Source organism: Charadrius vociferus, unplaced genomic scaffold (assembly GCF_000708025.1).
Source record: "Charadrius vociferus isolate BGI_N301 unplaced genomic scaffold, ASM70802v2 scaffold7, whole genome shotgun sequence".
In the NCBI taxonomy this organism is placed as follows: domain Eukaryota; kingdom Metazoa; phylum Chordata; class Aves; order Charadriiformes; family Charadriidae; genus Charadrius; species Charadrius vociferus.
In genome coordinates this window covers 1-19121 of record NW_009649308.1, presented here as the reverse complement: position 1 = coordinate 19121, position 19121 = coordinate 1, and the positions used below count along the sequence as shown (strand labels likewise).

Sequence of the window (19121 nt, the reverse complement as noted above, 5' to 3'; positions counted from 1 at the left end):
CCCTGCGTGCCAGGGAGGGTGCTGACAAGTGACTGCAAGGAAGTGATGGGAGAGGAATGTGAGCCAGGGTCCACGCTCCCAGGAGGTCTTTGTGGGGCAGGCAGTGGTCAGGTGTGCTCGCCTCAGAGGGCTTGCTGGTGGCCGACCCAGGGATGTTCAATCCTGACTCAGATTTTACACACCTGATGCTGCCAAAATAAATCCCTCTGATCCCAGAAGCTGTTTGAGTCTTGCAGCAAAACTCTCTACTGGGGAGAGCAGAGAGACACTATAAACCCTCTTTCTACTTGGATCTGAGTGTATTTTAAGGCAGGGTCAGGCCTTCTTCCCTGTGCAGCATCCAGCCTCTCACTCCGCACACACCCCACTTCCCTCACTCCAGGGCCACCATAAGGAACTTCATCCCCAGGACTAAGCCTTTGCCCTCTGTGCAAACTGGTTTTACTTGTGTGCACAGCAAGTGGAGGAGTGAGCCTGGTCGCGCACCCACATACAGAGAGGACAAGCAGGTGATTTGGGGCAGCACAAAGAGTGTTCCCCAGTCAGAACTGCTGGATGCCTTGTCTGCTGCAGCCGGAGGCCAACAGGGTGGACAGGGACCCCCCCAGATCACAAGGGGCAGTGTGCCCACCCCTCCAGCATTCATCCTTCCTAAGGAACTTCCTGGAAAACTCCAGCCCCCTGGGCTGAAGTTCCTGCAGTGGCCTCCAGCCCAGGACGGCCTCGTAGGGTTAGCTGCCCACCCCTTTCTCCTCCACTGCAGATACACCAAGTGGATGGGGAGTGAGAGGCAGAAGCCCACGGATCTGCCACTCAGAGGTGGTTGGAGTGGGCAGTCAGTGTTGCTCTGGGCAGGCTCTTCCTGTCAGTCCCTCTCCTGTTTGGGGTGAGGAGCATGGACATACAGCGGGATCGTGGGGCATGGCTCTGAAACGTGCTGCTCTGAGCATATCCTGGAGGCAGGACACCTTGGCTCCAGGCTCCTCCTGCACTCATGGGTGAGAAACAGGCTGGTAACAATGTGGGGTAGGAGGCAAGAGATATGGAGAGCAGAGAGAAGCCCTGCAGTTAATAGTTGAATACATAGTAGGAAGGAGAAATGTGGCAAGAGATACCTGACAGAGAGAAAAGGGAAGCCTCAGTCTATTCATTCCCTCCTGGTTACATATGGGGAAACTGAAGTGGAGGAGGTGGTGAGCAGCTTGGCCCTAGCTCCATGGCTGAGCTGGGAATTGAGTTGTAATTTTGTGAGTATGCTTTGCTCCCTGTTGGCCACGGTCCCTGCTTAGGTGCTCTCTTCATGCTGCATCCCATTTTGGGATGGCAAGGGTGTGTTTTGTCTTCCTGGAGACAGCAGATAGTTGCGTGATCACTGCATCACCCAGCCCAGGCAGTCCTAGCAGCTGAACCATGAAAAAAAATAAGATCCCTGGCATGCGGGAGAATTTGGCCAGGCAGCCCTGGCCACAGCATGGCTCTTTGCCGAGTGGTGACTAGGCAGGGCAACACCTGGCCAAGAGGCAGAGGGCTTTGTGCCGGTCCAGCCCTTCCCCTGCACTGAAATGTCTGTGGCTTGGGGGAGGCTGTGATGCATCTCAGATCCATGTCGCACTGGGAGGAAACAGCGTCTGGTCTCCATTCTCCACAAGATAAATGTCAAGAGACGCTTCCAGTAATGGATGCCAGAGCTTGGCAGGCTCTGACACATCTGCCCGCCTGCCCACAGCCCCTTCCCAGTGCTCTTGCTCAGCACAGCTCCTTCGCTGCTTCCTGGGTGGCTGGAGAACATCCTGGTGCTGCTCAGGGCTGGTTGGTGAAGGCTGCTGGGTCGCCAGCAGAGATTTCAGCCCTGTTTCCTCTTTGAAAATGATCCAGAGGGGGCTCTGGTACATACAGCTTTTTCTCTGATCTAACCCAGTGTTACTGGACAAACATGCCACAACACAGCAGCCTGTTTCTGGAGGCAGGATGAGCCTGAGCATCCACTGGTACAAGTTGGGACCATGTCCCCACTTCACCAAGCAGAGCTGGGTACCAGCCCAGGAAGACAAGGCAGCCAGGACTGCACAGAGCAGCCAGTCCTACGTGACAGACTGCACCTGCATCTGACCCAGCTCCTGGGTGGGTTTGTGGTTGTCACCAATTTTGTGTTGTTAACACACCCCCCTGCTCTTGACCAACCCTAGTCAGTTGCTCACCCTGATGGGTACTTAAACTTCAGCTGCTTAGGTCCAGCCTGGCCTGCAGTGGTAGCCATGGGCAAAGGGTACAGATGTCTGCCCTTGTCCAAGGGCATCACTGTGGGGAATGGGGCCAGTTCCTCAGCAAGGGTGTGCGAGTCTCTGTCTACAGTCCAGCTGCTGCTTGGGGCTGAGCTGCTGTCTCTGCTCTGTTCTCTCTGCCATCAGGTCCTTCACCATGCCTGGGATGCTCCTCTGCACCGGTGGCCCAGAGGCTACAGCCAGCTGTCCTTGTGCAGCATTGGCCACTGCGCTCAGGAGAGATGTAGTTGCCTTGGAGCTGAGAACGGTTGCCTTGAGAAGGGCCCAAGGTGGCAGGTTTTGTCCTCCCAGGCTGAAGGCTACCGTGCCTCAGGCAGGGGTGTTCCCCTTTGAGAAGCTTATGGCTCCAATTCCTGTCTTCAGGCCAGCGCTTGCCAGGCGGCCTCTCCTCACATCTGTGCCTGGTTATTGTCAGAATGCAATTAAGCCAAAGGGTAATTGCATCTCCTGCTTGGGGCTCTAATGTAATCACTGCCAGGGCCACAGCAAAGGCTCCTTGTACAGCAATGTGGAGCCCGGCAGTTGCATCAGGCTTTTTCAGCCCTGCTTTATTTGAGACACCAGCTTCTGATCTCCGCGGGGTGCAGGGTCCTGGACAGGCCAGGCCAGGCCACCAGGCTGACCTGCAGCATGCGTCCCTGTTTCCTCCAGACCCAGGCCATGGAGGGGAGCGTCTGTGCACCCCACAGCCAGCCCAGAGCACCCGAGGGCAGGCAGCAGCTGGGTGGCTCAGACCAGCCATTCCTCGCACAACCACCCTGCCTCATGGCAGGGCCCTGGGGTCCCCACCACCACTGTCCCCTGCTGCTGCCGGTGGGGCTCTCCTCAGAGCTGCCCCAGGCTGCAGCTCTTGTAGGTGTGAGCAGAGACTCCCTGACTCTGATGGGACACCCTGGGAATTCACAAGCCAACTGCTGGCCGTTGCTGGGCTGGTGCACCTACCCTGCCCATCCCACTGTGATGGTGGCCAGTGCCTGGCTGACTTCCACCATTCTCCAAAGCCCCCTCCATAACCCTGCTTCCCATCCCACGCCACCTGCAGAGGTGTTTGTGGGGCCGCCTGGCTGCCCTGCCACGGAGGGAGGACTCACAGCACTGGGGATGGGTCAGCAGAGGCTCTGACAAGCTGGCGGTGATGACAACGCTGCCACCACCATGGAGGAGAAGCATGGTGCCTGGCAGGCCTGACCATGCACCTGCTTCACAGCCCGCCAAACGCTCTGGGCCTTTACAAGGTGGCCATTGTTCCAGAAGGTCCCCACCCCATGAGAGGCATGAGGCAGGAGCCAGTGTCACCCTGGTCATCACCATTCCTGGGAGGGGAAACCATCTGCCACTGTGTGGGGTGGGTGCCAGGAAGGGGGAGAGCCACCGGTGGCGGGAAGATGGCTTTGGCCCATGACACATCTTGCTGGGGATCATGGCAAGGTGACAGCTCATCCAGTGGTCAACGTCCCACCAGAGTTCTGGGGAACCACAGGCATGTACAGAACTCCTCCAGTGAGCGAGAAAGGAGGGCTTGCTCAAGACAGCCATGGAAAGCAGGATGGTGGCACCCAGCGACAGCAGCAGGAGTGTTATGGGAAGGAGATGAAGGGAAGTGGAGGGCCAAAGCCCAGTGCTGAGTCAGGTTGAGCAAGTGCTGCCTCCCTTGAGCCACTGGATCCCCACTGGTTGTGAAATGGATGCTGGGACCTGGAGCAGGGCCTCCTCCCCCAGCCCTTATCTTTGCTGCTTCCTCCTCCTCCAGGACTGTGCCCGGGCGGTCCAAGCTTGTGCAAAACGAAGCTGAGAAGCTCTGGGGCTAATTAATTACTAGCTGCTGGTAATGCTGACTGAGCCTCCGGGGACTCCAAGGCTGGAGCAGAGGAGAAAGTGCAGAGAGATACTGGAAAATTACTGTTTAATTCTTCAGCATTACACTGGAAAATTACTGTTTAACTCTTCAGCATTACGTCTGACTACATGGCATCTGGTAGATGAAGGACAGGAAGAGTCTGCTAACGAGCCAGCCACCAAGACAGCTCTGCAAACCTTCTCCTGCCCAGCAGCAGGGGCGGCCAGAGCCCTGGAGGGCTGTCTCCAGCCCTGGTGAGAGTTCAGTGTCCGGATGGATGCAGGTCCTTGGGCTGTTGCTGCCTGTGCCTGGCCCCACAGCCATCAGTACTCCTGCTGCGTGTCGCAGCCGAGGAGTTCTATCCGCAGGGCAATGTGGTTGTACCACTGGCGGGGGTGTATCCTCACATAGCGTGCAAAGACGGGGGGCTCCAGGGTATTCATCACTCTGCTGGTGTGGTCTCGGTTTGCCCTGAAAATCTGGAGAGGAGAGAGAAATCAGGGGTGTGCTCTCCTCAGCTAGTACAGAAAGCCCATGACATGACCAACCCAGACAAGCACCACTTGGGAATGCTTTAGGGAGGAAAAAGCACAGCCCAGCTCACTGCTCGTGCAAAAAAAAATCCCAAGAGCACATTTGCCAAGGGGGTGGCCATGGGCTGCCTCTGGCCATGGAGCAGCTCTGCCTACCTTCTCCTTGCCGTCCTGCAGGACCGGGCTCCAGTGCACACCATTCTGGCTGCTGGAGACAGCAAACTCCATCACAAACATGGGGGTGAAGACAGCTTTGGCACCTTGGGTTATGATTGCAGTCACCTTCTTGGTTACTTCAAAGTCCACCTGTAACCACTCTCTGGGGCTGTTGCTCTGGGGAAGGACAGACTGGCTTCAACCCTTCAGCAGCAATGAGAAGCACATGGTCATTGCAGCTGAAGCCAAACCAGCCCTGCACATAGTCCTGGACTTCACCTGCACTACCAGGCCTCTAGTTGGAGCTGCTGGGTGCTAAATCAGGCAACTCGCACAGTGCACGTGGCTGTACACACTCCACACAGAGCCCTGGCTAGGAGAGCTTGCAAGCACCCAGCCTGCCTGCTGGCATCCCACCTGCCCACCTGGGGATGTCCTTGCATGGGCTACCTTTGGCCTCCACGCGTTAGTCCTCCCTTGCAGGTTCAGGCGGGCCTGGGAGGGTGACCAGCTGGAGAAGACATTGGTGCTGTAGGAAGATGCGGAGATGCGCTGGTCAGGGATCCTTCTGTTCTCCATTCCTAGGGGCATGGAGCAGCCTGGAAGAGAGGAGCGATGCTTGTTAGAAGGGGTAACAGACCCGTCATGGAGATGCCTTCTGGCTGCTCACTGGTCCAGCAGCCCTCCATGCACTTTCCCTGGTTACAGGTTCTCCTGTGCCTTGCCACAGTGTCATGGTCCCTGCGCTGCTCAGGGCCCCTGTGTGCAGCATGGCTCTGGCTGGGGAGTGCCAAACTACACCTGCCACTAGTCCCACCTTCTTTGCTCACTGGAGATTTTATCTAGGAGGAACGTGAAGAATTTGTGCATCTGCCAGGACATAAGGAGAACCTGTCTCCAGGGGAAGGACAAGAATACCTGGCAGGGAGACACCCTGCACACGGTGTGATCAGGTGTGCACGTGCACAGCTACCTCAGCGCTGGCTGGCAGGCTTGTGGCATGGGGTGACAGCACAGCCACTGCTGGTTGTAGCTGCTGGAGAGTCCACCCTGCTGGTGTGGGAAGCTAAAGAAAGGATCCCAGAGCACCACTGCCCCAGGTAGCACTGTGGGCCAGAGCAGTCTGGCCTCGGAGTGGCAAAATCAGAGGAAAAGACAATAGCGCCTGTCTCTGCTTGTTCCCTGCTCCCCCAGACTGAGGCAGCAGCTCCCCAGCTATCAGCTTAGCTGCTGCTGGAGGTTTCTGGTGGTTCAGGAAAAAGCAGTGGTGAGAGCTAGCCTCATGCTGTCCCTCTGGTATTGCTATCTCTAAGACTGTAATGAGATTTTCCAGCTTTGTTCCCCCAACGTCTCAATGTCATCTCCAGCCTCCCCCTTCCTTCTCCCACAACTGCCCGGGGAGTCCTGAAACATGTGGAGTTGGCGCTCAGCACCCCATTGTATCAAGCCCCAGCTTTGGTGTGTGGTATCCAGAGGTGGGACATACTGTTCAGATCGCAGCCGATGAGCTCCATGCGCAGCGTGGTCCGGATGCTGTAGTGAGTGGGGTTGATGCGGATGTACCGGGCTATGATGGGAGGGTTGAAGAGATTTTCTTTCACTCCAGTTGCATCCACATTTGCAAAGAACAGCTGCAGGGAAAGGGAGAAAAAGGATTGTTGTACTGGTGGAAAGAGAGCTAGACAGGACAAGGATTAGTGGAGAGAATATTTCTGTCTGTCACTTCTGTATCTTATCACCATCCTTACAGCTCAAGAAAATGCTTTGAAATGTGATTCAGACCAAAGAAGTGTGAATCACTGAGAAACATGAGGAGAAAAACTAAAGGTCTATGCAAATGAACATGTTTTTGTATTTCATCAAACAGAGGAGAGAAAAAGGAGAAAAAAAAAAGTCAGTCCTGGGACTTTGGACCTGTGAAAAGTTTTGGCCACAGCTGGTGTACATGATGGAGGCTTTTCTGGATACTTTTTTTCTCTCGCTGGAACGATCAGCTTATGCATATTTAGGTTGTGTTTTCTTCTAATGAGTAGAGATCCCCCAAATCATCTGCATCTGCACAATGTTTTTAGAAAGCCAGATTTGCCTTTGTGGTGAAAAAGAAGATATTCAGGCAAAATCTTATGCCCAGCTCTAAGTAACATGCAATATAATGTTAAGTGGTGGATCTCACAGTCACCTGGAATTGTGGAAACAAATAGCTCAGTCAATTTAAAATGAGACAGACGGACACAGACAGCAAGTCCCCTGCAGGTCTGCGCTCCGCAGATTCATTCATCCTGGCCATGAATGCTCACTGTTCCTGCCCTAATCAAATATCACAGGGGCTCAGGAGATCTCTGTCTCGTGTAGAGGTCCCTAGCCTTCATCACCCCAAGGGACCCTATTCTGGGAGGACACTCTCCTCAAGACCTGTTCGCCTTACCATCTGGGTGCTGGTGGCATTCCCCTTGTATTTCTTCCACCTTTGCCCATCAAGGCTGTAGAAGACAACAAACTGGGAGATGTAAAGGCTGGAGAACTTTTGTCGGGCCCCTTGGGTTTTTATGCCGTGAATAATCATGAGATGCAAAAGATCCACCTGAGAACGAAAGTCAGGGATTCACTTCTGATGGAAAATCCAAGCTGTGTTCAGGTAATGCACTGTAAACCCATGGAACTTGCTTCCTTGTGACATGGCTGAGCACAGGTTATGAAACTAGTTAAAATAGTCTTTCATAAGGACACAAGTCAGCCAACAGCTGGGACAGGGCAGGGGAGAGTGGTTTGGAGAGGTGAGCTGTTCTCACTCGGTCTTCAGGGGATTTTTGCATAATCCAATGCTGCAGCTGGACCATCAAGTTGCATCTGCTGCATGGAGAAGGGATTTGGGGGTCAGACCAGCAGCAACCATGGCCAGACTAACTGTCATTAGGATCTCAGAGCTCCCGTCCCAGAGGGGAAGCAGAAGTAGCAGGACGTAGCTGTGGAGACACTGGCCATCCGTGCAGGTCCTTCTGCACAGTGCATCAGCCACCAGCATGCCTTTGCAATGCCCCAAGCAGTGCCTCCAGCCACAGGGCCCCTCTTACCTGGATCCAGGCGTTGCTGTTGTCAGTGCTCCAAGCATTGATGGAGCCAGTGTTATCCAGCCTGGCCAGGTAAGGAGCCCACTGCCCTGCGAAGAGAGCACACAGATATGAGGGTGCTGCTGGCCCCTGGCGCTGCCCAGTCCAAGGCAGTGAGAAGCCCACCCACAGGATGGGGCCTGAGGATCACCCTAGGGTTTAGTAGCCACATCCAGGATGGCAGAGCACTGACACGATGGGCTAGACATGTGGGAAGGCACCTCCAGGTCCCGAGTGGGATGCTGACATGGGGATGGACGGAGAAAGGACTCTGCCAGGGACCCAGTGTAGCAAAGCCTTGGGCAGGCAAGCACGTGAGTTGTTGTTGGCTGAAGCTGTCCCCACCTCAGCTGCCTTCCTTGCAGCAACAACCCCTACTCACCATACTGCCCCGACGCTGTGATCTGAGAGTCTGCGATGTAGCCCGAGGCCATGCCGAGGGCGTTTCGGCAGTCTGCAGCCAAACAGGGAGAAGGAGATCAAAAACCAGCGAGAGTTGATTAGATAAGAAGGCTTTTGAAGGAAAAGCCTAGGCTGGGTAGCAGACTCCAGGCTCAAGGAGGTAGTTTCAAGCCTCCAGGAGCCCCCAGGCTTGTTTGTTTCACACCAAGCAGTGGGTTTTAGATGCTTCCACACCCACCCCTGCATTTTAGGGGTGCTGGAAGTTCTTGCTCCCAACCCTGATGTCAGCAGCAGAGAGTTCTCAGCATCAGCCACAGCAGCCTCTTGCCAAACTCCTGTCCCTGAGTCCCCGACCTCTCATTCCCATGTCCTGATCTCCCAGCAATGCTGACAAGTGTCTCTTCCTTATACCCATGTCTTGCTCCTGGGCCTTTTTGTTGCTAGGCAACATCTTTTAAAAACAAATATCACGTTGCGAAAGGAAAGTCTGCTTGACACCTCTGTCTCTCTGTGTCTCTCTTCTGGTCTGCTGAGCACAGGGCTGTTTGTCTCTTATAATAACCATTATTATTAGCGACTTGTCACATCTTGGCATCTCTGCTGCATGGCAAATGCTTCTGGGGAAAATGCGAATTTGAAATCTTAAGCAGATTTTTAACTTATGGAAATAGTTTCCGGCTGACATTTAATACTCTTTTAGGAAGAGGAAAGAGACTGTCACCGTGTGATAAACTACTGCTCTCACAAACCACTTCCCCCAGTGCTTACTTATGGTGAGGTAGAAACGTGTTGTTCTGGGGTGAACGGAGGCAGAGGTTTCCTGGATTTTGCAGTTGCTTTTGGGGCTGTTTCTATCAGAGCAGCCTGTATTCAAGCACTGTTGCTCGCTGCCTCCTGCCATCACTCCGTGCCTCAGTTTACCTCTGACACGTGGTTAGGCAGCTGGGCACTGTACCTTTCCAACAGTGTGGGCAGGCACCAGCATGTGCATGCAGTTGTGGGGGTAAGTGCATTTTACAGGAGGTCCGAGGACCCTCAGTTTTGGAAAACAAGAGCTCAGGGAACAAATATTTGCAGGCAAATGAAGCTGGTCTCTCAGCCTTCACCCCAACTGTGTCTCTGACTTTGTGCGCTCTGCTGGGCTGCGTAAGGTGGCAAGGGCTGAAGTTGTGACTTTCTTTCAGAGTGAAAACCCAAAAGACCCCACTTGGGCCACCCCAGGGAAAAAGCTGAGAGCCTTGGGGGACAGGGAGCTCAAAAATATGCTGGCCATGGCAGCAAGCTGGCCAGGGGGCAGAGGATCACTCACTTTGGTTGTACACGAGGAAGAGAGCACTCATCCCAGCTTGCTGGTGCTCTCCTACTTTGCACTCTACCCGCCAGATCCCGGCATGTGAGGGCCACATCTCCACCGTCCCGAAGACACCTGGCCGGGAATAGAGAGAAAAGCAGAGGGAAATTACTGACTGTAATGGGATGCCACAGTGTCAAGCACCGTGCAAACACAGAGCCAGACTCTTCCAGATCCATTCCCCCTCCTTGCTATCCCCCCGGAGACTTGGCACTTCCTAACAGGCATGGACATGAAGCCCTGGTAGCTCCAGTGTGCATACTGCCCGTGCTGCATCTCACCGGGATAAAGGTTGTAGACTCCCATGCGATACTCCTGGCTAGTCCTGATGCTGAATAGCTGCCCATGAAAGTGGACGGAGTGGATATCCTCGGTGCTGCCCATGTTCAGGAGGTGCCATCGGACCCGTTGCTGCTGAGCCATCACCAGCCCAGGTAGTGTGTCACTCATGTAGCCGTTGATGGCTGGGGAGGGCAGCGGTCAGGAGCGGCTCAAGGCTTCAGGGTTTTTCCATCCCAATATAGGTTGTGGGATGGAAAGGGCAAGGGCAAGGGTCCTCACCGTGGAAGGAATGGTTTCTCTTAAAGTCAGGGTTGTCCTGCTGGATGCGGCAGGGAGGGCGGCAGTTCCTCTCCATGTTCTCCAGGAAGTACCAGCTTTTGGTCTCGTCAAAGATGGTGAAGAGCAGGGAGAACTCCTGCACAGCCAGCTGCCGCTTGAAAACGAAACTCAGCACCCCACGGCGGCAGATGATCAGTGGCCCAATGAGGCCCGAGTGCAGATCCTTCTCCTGACAGGGAGACGGGAAAAAAAGGTTTGCCTTGGAGGGGGAGGCAATGCTGATGTCCACAAGTGGCACAGCAGTGAGGAAAGCGGTGGCCATATCTGCATCCCTGGCCTGGCTCCCACTTGTGCACAGGGCACAGCAGGTGCAGGGTGGGAAGGACATGCTGGGCTCACTGGGGGATCCTCATTCTGCTCCTGGCTAAGAAGAGCTGTGCAGCAAGTGTTTGCACGTGCTTTCAAGAGAAGTGGTGTCTGTCTGTCCAACTGTCCAACAGTCCCTACCCCCCTAACATTGGAACCCACGGGCCAAATTGAGCCAGATTTGGCAGAGGTGTAGGGGACTGCAGAATGCTAGTTCCTTACAAGCCTCATAAGCTGGTACAACTGGGGAAAAGGGGAAAAACCCAATTAAGAGAAGGGAAGAGAAAGAACCAGCGTGCATTCATCACTGTATTGGACACCTGAGAATCTACACAGCCACAGGCTGCTTTCAGCACAGCACCACAGGGAAAGCCTTGACCTCGCAGCCAGGACCCAGGCATGCTGCCCATCTCTCCTTCCTGGGATGCCCCATGGAGCAGGATCCCACCTACCAGGTCCACGTTGGAGAAGTAAGCCCAGGCCTTGCAGTCAAACTCCTGCGTGGTGGGTGCCATCTGAGGCAGGACTTTCCAGGAGTACCTCCGGAGCTCGCCAGGCTGCACTGCCTCTCCACCCTGCGTCGTACCCTGCGTCTCCTCATAGGCTTGCAGCGTGGAGTGGAAGGAGAAGGGTCGCGAGGCCAGGTTCTTGAATGTAATCTGCACCGGAGAGAAGGCAAAGCAAAGGGAGTGTGGGAGAGGGCTAGGTGCAGCACTGAGAGCGCCCTGGACCCTGGGATTGGATCCAGCCAACTGGTGGGAAGGAGGCAGCCATGTCGCTGGCGCCCAGACCTCCAGCTGGGCCCCATGCAGTGGCCATCTCCTGCTGACCCACAAGCTGTCGCTGTGCAGTGTGGTCCCCAGCAGAAAGTGCATCTGGCCATGTCAGCAGGATGAGGCCCTCTCCCTGCTCAATGGGAGCAAGGTCAGCTACACTACTGTCTCTGGAGCCCAAAGGTACTGAATCCATCCTGGTGAAGATTTCAGTGAAAACTAGGCAACACCTCCAGGCATACAAGTTCTGAGCCTGGTGAATAACATTTCACCTCTTCCTTACGTGGGTGCTAAAGGACCTTTGGTGCTGGGGGAAGCCTGAGCCTGCCCTCACACAGAGCACCCAAAGAAGCTGTGCTGGACCCTGATTAGCTCATTACCTTTTTTACAATCCCTTTACCCAAAAGGATCCCCATGGAGCTGCTCGGGCTGTGCTGTTACAGGGGTTGGGTCTACAAAGCCAGGGCTTTGCATCTGAACACTCTGAGGTTCCTGCTGGCCCATTCCTCCAGCCACTGAGGTCCCTCTGAACGGTGGCTCTGCCTGCCAACCTGGTGCCATCCACATGCCATGCAGGGTGCCAAACGGAAGCTCCTGCCCCCAAGCCCTGAAGGTGAACCCACGGGCATCACAGAACCTGCAGGACCACCTCAGCACTCCCTCTGGCTGAGCACAGCCAGCAACACAGGGGGTTCAGGTTTTACAGGAAACGGGAACTTTCAATTCACCATGATGACATCTTCAACTTCTGCCCTGATGTATGGCCCAAGGATGCCCAAGTGCTCATCCAGCTCTCCCCGCAGCAGCGGCTGAGTGAAGGAATCGTCCAGGTACTCTCGGAAAACCACCTTGCGGTACTGCCGGAAAGGCTTCCTCCTGCCGCTCCAGGAGTCCCTGCTGGGGTGAGGGCAGTTAAGCAAGTCAGGTGATACTGTCCCATAGGGAGGGCAGCTGTGGCAGGGCTGCTGCAGGGCAGGGGTGATGTAGAGCCTAGAGCATCCCTGACTTGCAAGCTCAAGGTTGCTGGCGTTACAAAACTCCCCAGGTGGAGGGAAGGGACTGGGAGCATCCTTCCCCTGGGCTGCTTGGCTGGGTCGTACAGTCGTAGACCTGTGATCTTTCCTGCCAGGACGTGCCAACTCATGCATCAAGCCATGCCATGCAGTGCAGGAGGAAAACATGAGAGACAGTCAGACTTACGTGGCTTTTATGAAGTGCTGGGGTCTCTGGTTCCTGTATTCCCACATCACCTCCACCGCTGCAATGAAGTATTGGCGTACCTCCCCCTGGAAGGAGCGTGGGTCATGTTCCTCTTCCCCGTAGATGTCAAAATCCTCCATAGTCTGCTCTGTGTCGCCATACTCATCGTAATCCGGCTTGTCAGCCCTTGGCCTCGAGGGGCTGGAATGGGTCCCGTTGCTCAAAGCCAGTCCCTCCCTATATCCTGGGGCATGGTTCCTCTGCCCAGCTGTGCTGTTGCTTTCCCCATCCTCCTTGGGCTCCCCTAGGCCCTGGCCCTCTCTCTTCCCAGTTTCTCTGAGGACGTCTTCCCCACCAAGCACCTGCCATCCATCTGGACTGGCTTGCACATATTCGACTGTTTTTTTGGTAGTGCTGTGGTTGCTAGCGGGGCTGCTTGGAGACAGGGAATAGTCTTCTTTGGAGGTGGGTTTCATAGGGATTTCTTCTGGACTTTGCCCAGTCGTGCTCTCAGGGATGTAGTCCTCCGTGGCATTGGCCTTGAGGTGCTGAGGCCGAGGGCTGAACTTACCCAGCTGCTCCACAGAGTTTGTCTCCTCCTCCATCTGGCTTCTCCTCTGAGCTTGCTCGCTCCCAGGAGTCCCCCAGACAGCACCTCTGCCTGGCTGCCGCTCGGCCAAAGCTGGGCTTTGGAAGGCCCCGGCTTGTCCCGCTGCCCCCAGGGAGATCAGGTCCCAGTTCGAGGCCATGTCTGCAGCCACAGCAGCAGCCTGAGTTTCTGAGCTGCTTGCTGCCATTGCCGCCTCGCTCCCCAGCGCTCCCTGCATGGGGAAGGAGTGTCTGCTGTGTTGGGCCCCCTCACTGCTGCTCTGGACACCCCCATCTGTCCTTGTCCTCCCCTCAGGATGCATTTCATCAGCACTATCTCCTAGCAGAGCCTGTGGAGAATCCCTGCCCAGGTGTAGTCTCCCCTCAACCATGTTTGATTTTTCTTCCAGGCTTTGCTGGTCCACCATCACCTCAGGCAAAGTGCCGTGTGATATCAGGGACCTCTTTTTAAAGCGAGCACTGCAAAAAGGGGAACGAGGTCCACACACCTTTGGGACTTTCTTATTCACTGCTGTCTCAGGGGCCTGGCTGGCCAGATCCTGCTCTGCTCTGTCACCCTCAGAGAGGGGCTCCCTGCTCCCAGGCCAACTGGTGTTGGGAAGACCCAGACCATGCATCAGGCTCTCTAGTGACCTGGCTTGTCGAGGCCTCTCGTTGGGGTCACTCACACTCGGGGCTGGAGCTCTGTGTCTCAGAAACTCCTCAGGGCTGTTTAAGAGAGCATTTGGGAACTGCCTTGTGTCATTGGCCACAACGTTTGATTCAGGAAAGGCAAGACTGTCCATCTCTGGCAATTCCTTAGTGGCTGTAGCATCCTGAAACACTGTCTCCAAGATTAATTCGTCCCTCTCTTCTGTCATTATATAGCTGGGAGGCTCAATGTCATTGGTATGTGCAAATCTGGTTTCTAGAAGGCTTGTGCCTTTGGCAAGTTCACTGGCTTCTTGTTCTGTGCCACTTTTTGCAGGCAAGGAGTTACTTTCATCTGTGAGGATTTGTTCTTGTACAGGTTTGCTGGGTCCTAGGTCTGAGAAAGAAACATTTTTCCCTTCAAAAGATTCATAAAAGCCTTGTGAAACCACTTTGTGAGGTCTTTTTTCCTGCCTAGCATCTAGCTCATTTGATGAATAATTGCTTTCTCTGGTGTGACTGTGATGTACAGCACGAAAAGTCCTGTTGTCTTCTGTCTCATCTGAAGATGCAGAAGGATTGTCCAGTGTGGAAGAAGAGTTATGATCAGTACTTAAAACTGGCTCTGTATTGATTATCTCCTTTGACTCATATAGGTTTAAGGACATTTTATCAGCCCCTCTTAGCAACTTGTCCTCAGCACCCTGTGAAGACGTGTCTTGAAGTCCCAGATTGTGCTCCAGGTCATTCTGGTGAAATGAGCTCCTGTTCTCTTGAAGAGGAGCTTTGCTAGCAGCATAAGCAATTGAGTCCCACAAACTTGTTGCATGAGTAGTTGTCTTTTGAGGCTCTGCTTCCAGGATCTCTATTGTACCACCTGACTGGACCATTTTCCTTTTCACTGGCTCCTGCATCTCTGAGATTTTTGCCACCTCCTTTCCTGCCAGAGCACCTTCTGAAGCTGGTGTAGCTTGGTGCAGCCATTGCTGACCTTCTTCTGAGCTCACAGTACCATGGAGCCTTCCACTGTCACTCGCCAAGTGTTCTCCAGATGGTAAAGACCCAAAACCTTCATTCTGGCTGATGATTTTTGACAATTCTTCTTCATCTTCCAGGAAGGATTCATAGGACACTGGCTCATAGTTTGTCTCTGGCAGAGAGGACATGGAAATATCAGGTGGATGTGGGATTGTTCCTGAAAGTGTGGATGTGCCATTAGAAGGGGGATCAGAAATCCTGCCATTGCTCAGGAGGGCCCCATGGCTGGGTTCTGTCAAGCACAATCTTGGCTTCTCTGTCTCATTTCTGGAAGAGGTGATGTTGTTCAGTTGCTCATTCACACATGGCCTGTGCCATGTCTTTCTTTTAGAGAAGCCCCTGGGTTGGAAGTCAAAGGTCTCCTCCTCCTCCTCTTCAAAATCCACATAGTCTTCCCCATCAGGGTATTGCTCATGTTGGCACTGCAAGACTGTGAACTTGGCGCGCATCCCTCGGTCCCTGAAATCAGAATTCAGGCACCCCAGTGTCCAGACGCCTGTCTCAAGAGAGGACAAGAGGACACAATCAGGCCACTACAGTGGGAAATCAGAAGAGCTGCCATCCCTACACCACTCCCTTGCTAGTGCAACCTGTATTTTCAGGCAGCCTCTGGTTCATGGGAGTGATTTCATGTTTTCATAATCCCTAGAGTGTCTTACAGCTGGACTCACAAGACATCAGGGTTGCTGGCAACATCAGAGCCAGTCCCGACAAACACCATGAGCAGGGCCAGTGTTTCCTGTGAGAGCTTACTGAGCTACATACACCCACGAGGCACCAACAATAGCTTGGTGAGAACAGTTAACGCACTGAGAGCCTCCAGGATTATTGCCAGCAGCAGAGTAATCACCATATCCCACCCCCAAAGACATGCTGGTGCTGTCAAATACACCTCTCTCCCAGACACAGTCGTCATGTCTCTCCCACTCAAGGAGAAAGAAATGAAAAGGCTGTCTCTTGCTCACATCCCCGGCCAACGTGTTTGCTCCCCACAGCGAGCGCCTCTCCTCCAGAGTGGGCGAGGAGGTGTGCAATAACCAGGCTCTGACGCTGGAGAGAGCTGTCATCTGCTGCTGGCCAAGCTGCTTGCCTGTTTCAGATCAGCGGGCAAAAATCAGAGCTCAAACGGATGCAATGTTTGGCAGGGCTTTAGAAAGCTTCCTGGGGTATCTAGAAATCCTGTCAGCTTGGCTTAGGGTGCAGCGCCTGTCACCATCATATCAGTGTTTGCAATCGCATTGTAAATTCTGTTTCCTCTGTGAGTGAGGAAATGGTTAACGGCTAAGGAAAAAAAAATGCCGAGTGGCGGGAGATAAAACTGAACTCAGAAGCAAATCCTTCCTAGGACTTCTGCATGGCTGTGATTTCTGTCCTTGCAAAGGTGTGGAGGTAAACGGGATGCCGTGACAAGTGGCTGAACCCACAGCAGGGACAGCACTGCCGCTCCCCTTGACCTCCGAGCTCAGAGCCAAGGGTGCAGAGGCAAGGTCCACGGGGTTCGCGTTACTGCAGCCACCTTACTGACTTGGCAGCCTGTGTGACATTAACACACCCTGTTAATGAAGTGAAATACAGTAATTTCATTTCTTTGATTTAAGCTCTGGAAGGATTTAATTATTGCGTCTCACTTTGCTGGTTCAGCTGGTTGTGCGTCCCTTTGCTCTCCAGGCTGCCAAAATGCAATCAGGTACCAGAGACCTGCTATGATGCCAACCCCATGGCTTATGGAATAGCCCGTGTTACTAACCTGGCTTTTCCAAACTCATGAAGACTGTTTCTCCAGAAAACGGGAAAAGGGTAAGCACGTCCTCGAAGACCATGTTGCGCTTGAATGTGTTTCCAGAGAAGAAGATGGAGAGGAAATCTGTTTGGGCCCCAACACTCAGGACATACCAGTACACAACTTCATGCAGGCAGAGTTTTGGTTGGAGGTTGTCAAACACAAAGCCGTTAATAGCTGGAAGAGAGCAGGGGTGAAACCTGAATCAGGACCCAATTCCCCCACGGCTGCCGAGCTGCTGCAGGTTCCCTGCTTGTTCTCTGGGGCAGGGGTGAGCCTGTGCCTGCTGGGGCTGCAGGGAATTCATGAGGGACAATTTGCAGGGAGCCCCTGGCAAAGCACTCACTGTGCATCACGTTGGAGGCATAAAACTGGGGGTCCTGGGTATCCACATGGGCTGCATCAGTGCAGAACCGCCTGATGTTCTCCTCCAGGTACCAGCTGCGGTTCTCATCGAAGACTGAAAACAGCACCAACCTCGTCTTGTCTGACATTATCTGGAAGGTGGAGTGGGAAGCAGTTATTCCTGGTCTGATCAGAGCACCCCTGTGGTCCAGCGTACCTGCCAGGTCTTAGCCTGGGTGCATGGACAACAGTTTACTGCTATTTCACTGGAGTTAGGGTCCAGGTTTGGAAAGAAGAGAGCATACAAAGAAGGATGGGAAAAGCAGGGGCATTGGGACTGATGGTGGGGTTGAAGAGAACAGGATAGACAAATTTGGTTTTACCCAAGTATTTCACCCACCGCAGTTATTCCAGTCTTTCAGCCTGGCAGTTGAGGTGAAAAAGGAAGAACCCACCTGATTTCCCCTCTGATCCATGGACTTCTTAAAGCAGATCAGGAGGGGCCCAATCAGGCCTGAGGCTGTGTCTCGGACCGGGTCGATGGAGCTGTAGTAGAAACGGGTGAGGCAGCGAGGATCTGCCTGTGTTGGCCCATCCTCACTGGTGATTCTCCAGCTGTAGGTAAATGACTGGCCGGGGGGGATAGGAATGTCCTTCACGTCCTTCCCTGGCAACACACAGCCCAAAAACAGATCAGTTAGGTCTGGGCTGCTCCTGAAAGGGGGAATCCCACTTTTTGAAAGAGCTCAGAAAGGAGGTTTCCCGACCACACAAGTTGCATTGAAAACTACCCAAACCCACTCCCACCCCAGGATGGCACACTGGCTGCTAGCACGCGCTTGCATGGAAAGTTGATCTAGACAAAAGTTGCCCCTGGGAGCAGGTGAGGATGGAGACGCATATGCTTAATTTTGAAAGCCCTTTAAACTCCTGCAAACTGGAAAATTTGGCCAGTCTCAGCTGTGTCTGGGCTCTGGGCTACCTAGAGTTGAAGGTACAGGTTTGCAGAAGGTTTGCAGATGAAGGTACAGAGCTGGGCAGGGCTGAAATGGGTGAAAAACAAAGCAAGGAAAGATAGATTTTTAAGCAAATACAGCTAGACCGTGAGAAAAGCAAGGAAAACACTGAGAAGGCACAGAAGAAAAACTCAAATGCAAATAAATCCTCTGAGCATTCATCAGGATCTTCCACTGACATAGCCTTAGAAAAGATCTTTCTCTGCTCCAAGTGCCCATCTGAGCCACTGTAAGAGCATGGTTTGCAAACCTCATATGTCAGTCAGGGTAGGAATAGCTGGTTTTATTTATACTCCCTCAGAAAGCATCATTCCTGTGGCTCCAGGACCACAAATTGCCCACTTTACAGAGTTGAATTGCTGGCAAAGCTGGTGAGCTATGTCTGGCTGGGGGATGTTGACAGAGGGGCAGGGACAGGGCTCCCAGCTCCCTTCTGTGGCTTGGCTCCTTTAGTCTTGCCAGCTGATGGGCCACTTTGCCCTTTTGACTCTCCTGAAGGAAAACCTTACTTTAGATAGCAACAGGTCACAAAGCTGACCTGGTTCACTGAACCCATTACCAGCTGCCGTCCTGATTCTGTCACCTCTGGTGCAGCAGGGCAGTTTTTCTTCAGCCTCTGTAATTGCTCCCGTCATTGTGATGCACCCGAAAGGGCAAAGAGGAGGAAGGGAGAGGGATGGGGCATGATAGTTTCCTGGTGGGATAGCCTTTCACAAGTCGTGATCCTGGGAACATGACAGCAGCGGATGAAAGCAGTTCTGGGAAAGGGACCTAGTAACTCAACAACCCCAGAGAAAAAACCACGAAGCTGCAAGGGGGAGAGTCTGAATCATAACGAAGCCCCCGCATTAAAGCAGGGCAAGGAGCAGCCCAGGGAATGAGGACTGTAAGCGAACTGGTAAACACAGGCAGGATCACCAGGGTGGTTCCTGCCTCATCAGAAAGTGGAGGCCCACAGGATGGACAAACAACATGGTCCCGCCTCCCTGGGTGACAATGTCCCTTCTTCCAGCCATCATCCAAGCCTTCCTTAAAGGCAGGGATACATGGCACCAAGGGGGACATGAACCAAGAATCATCACCATCGCCCGGATTGCAGGGCTTGGGCGTTTGCATGGATGGGTTGGACAACCAG

The 19121-nt window shown here is 53.7% G+C and overlaps 1 protein-coding gene across 1 annotated transcript; it reads right to left on the bottom strand.

Annotated features, from left to right (window-relative positions):
* Positions 1-4442: 4442 nt before the first annotated feature.
* F8 (coagulation factor VIII, procoagulant component) lies at positions 4443-17637 on the bottom strand (the record flags this gene model as incomplete). Its single annotated transcript, XM_009889305.1, has 17 exons — positions 4443-4598; positions 4809-4985; positions 5259-5407; positions 6295-6439; positions 7234-7389; positions 7880-7965; positions 8298-8369; positions 9627-9743; positions 9950-10132; positions 10230-10458; positions 11048-11254; positions 12097-12262; positions 12569-13389; positions 13687-15341; positions 16593-16802; positions 16972-17122; positions 17426-17637. Coding segments are annotated over 17 exons (4892 nt in total), but the record flags the coding sequence as incomplete, so codon positions are not given.
* Between the last annotated feature and the right edge of the window lie 1484 nt (positions 17638-19121).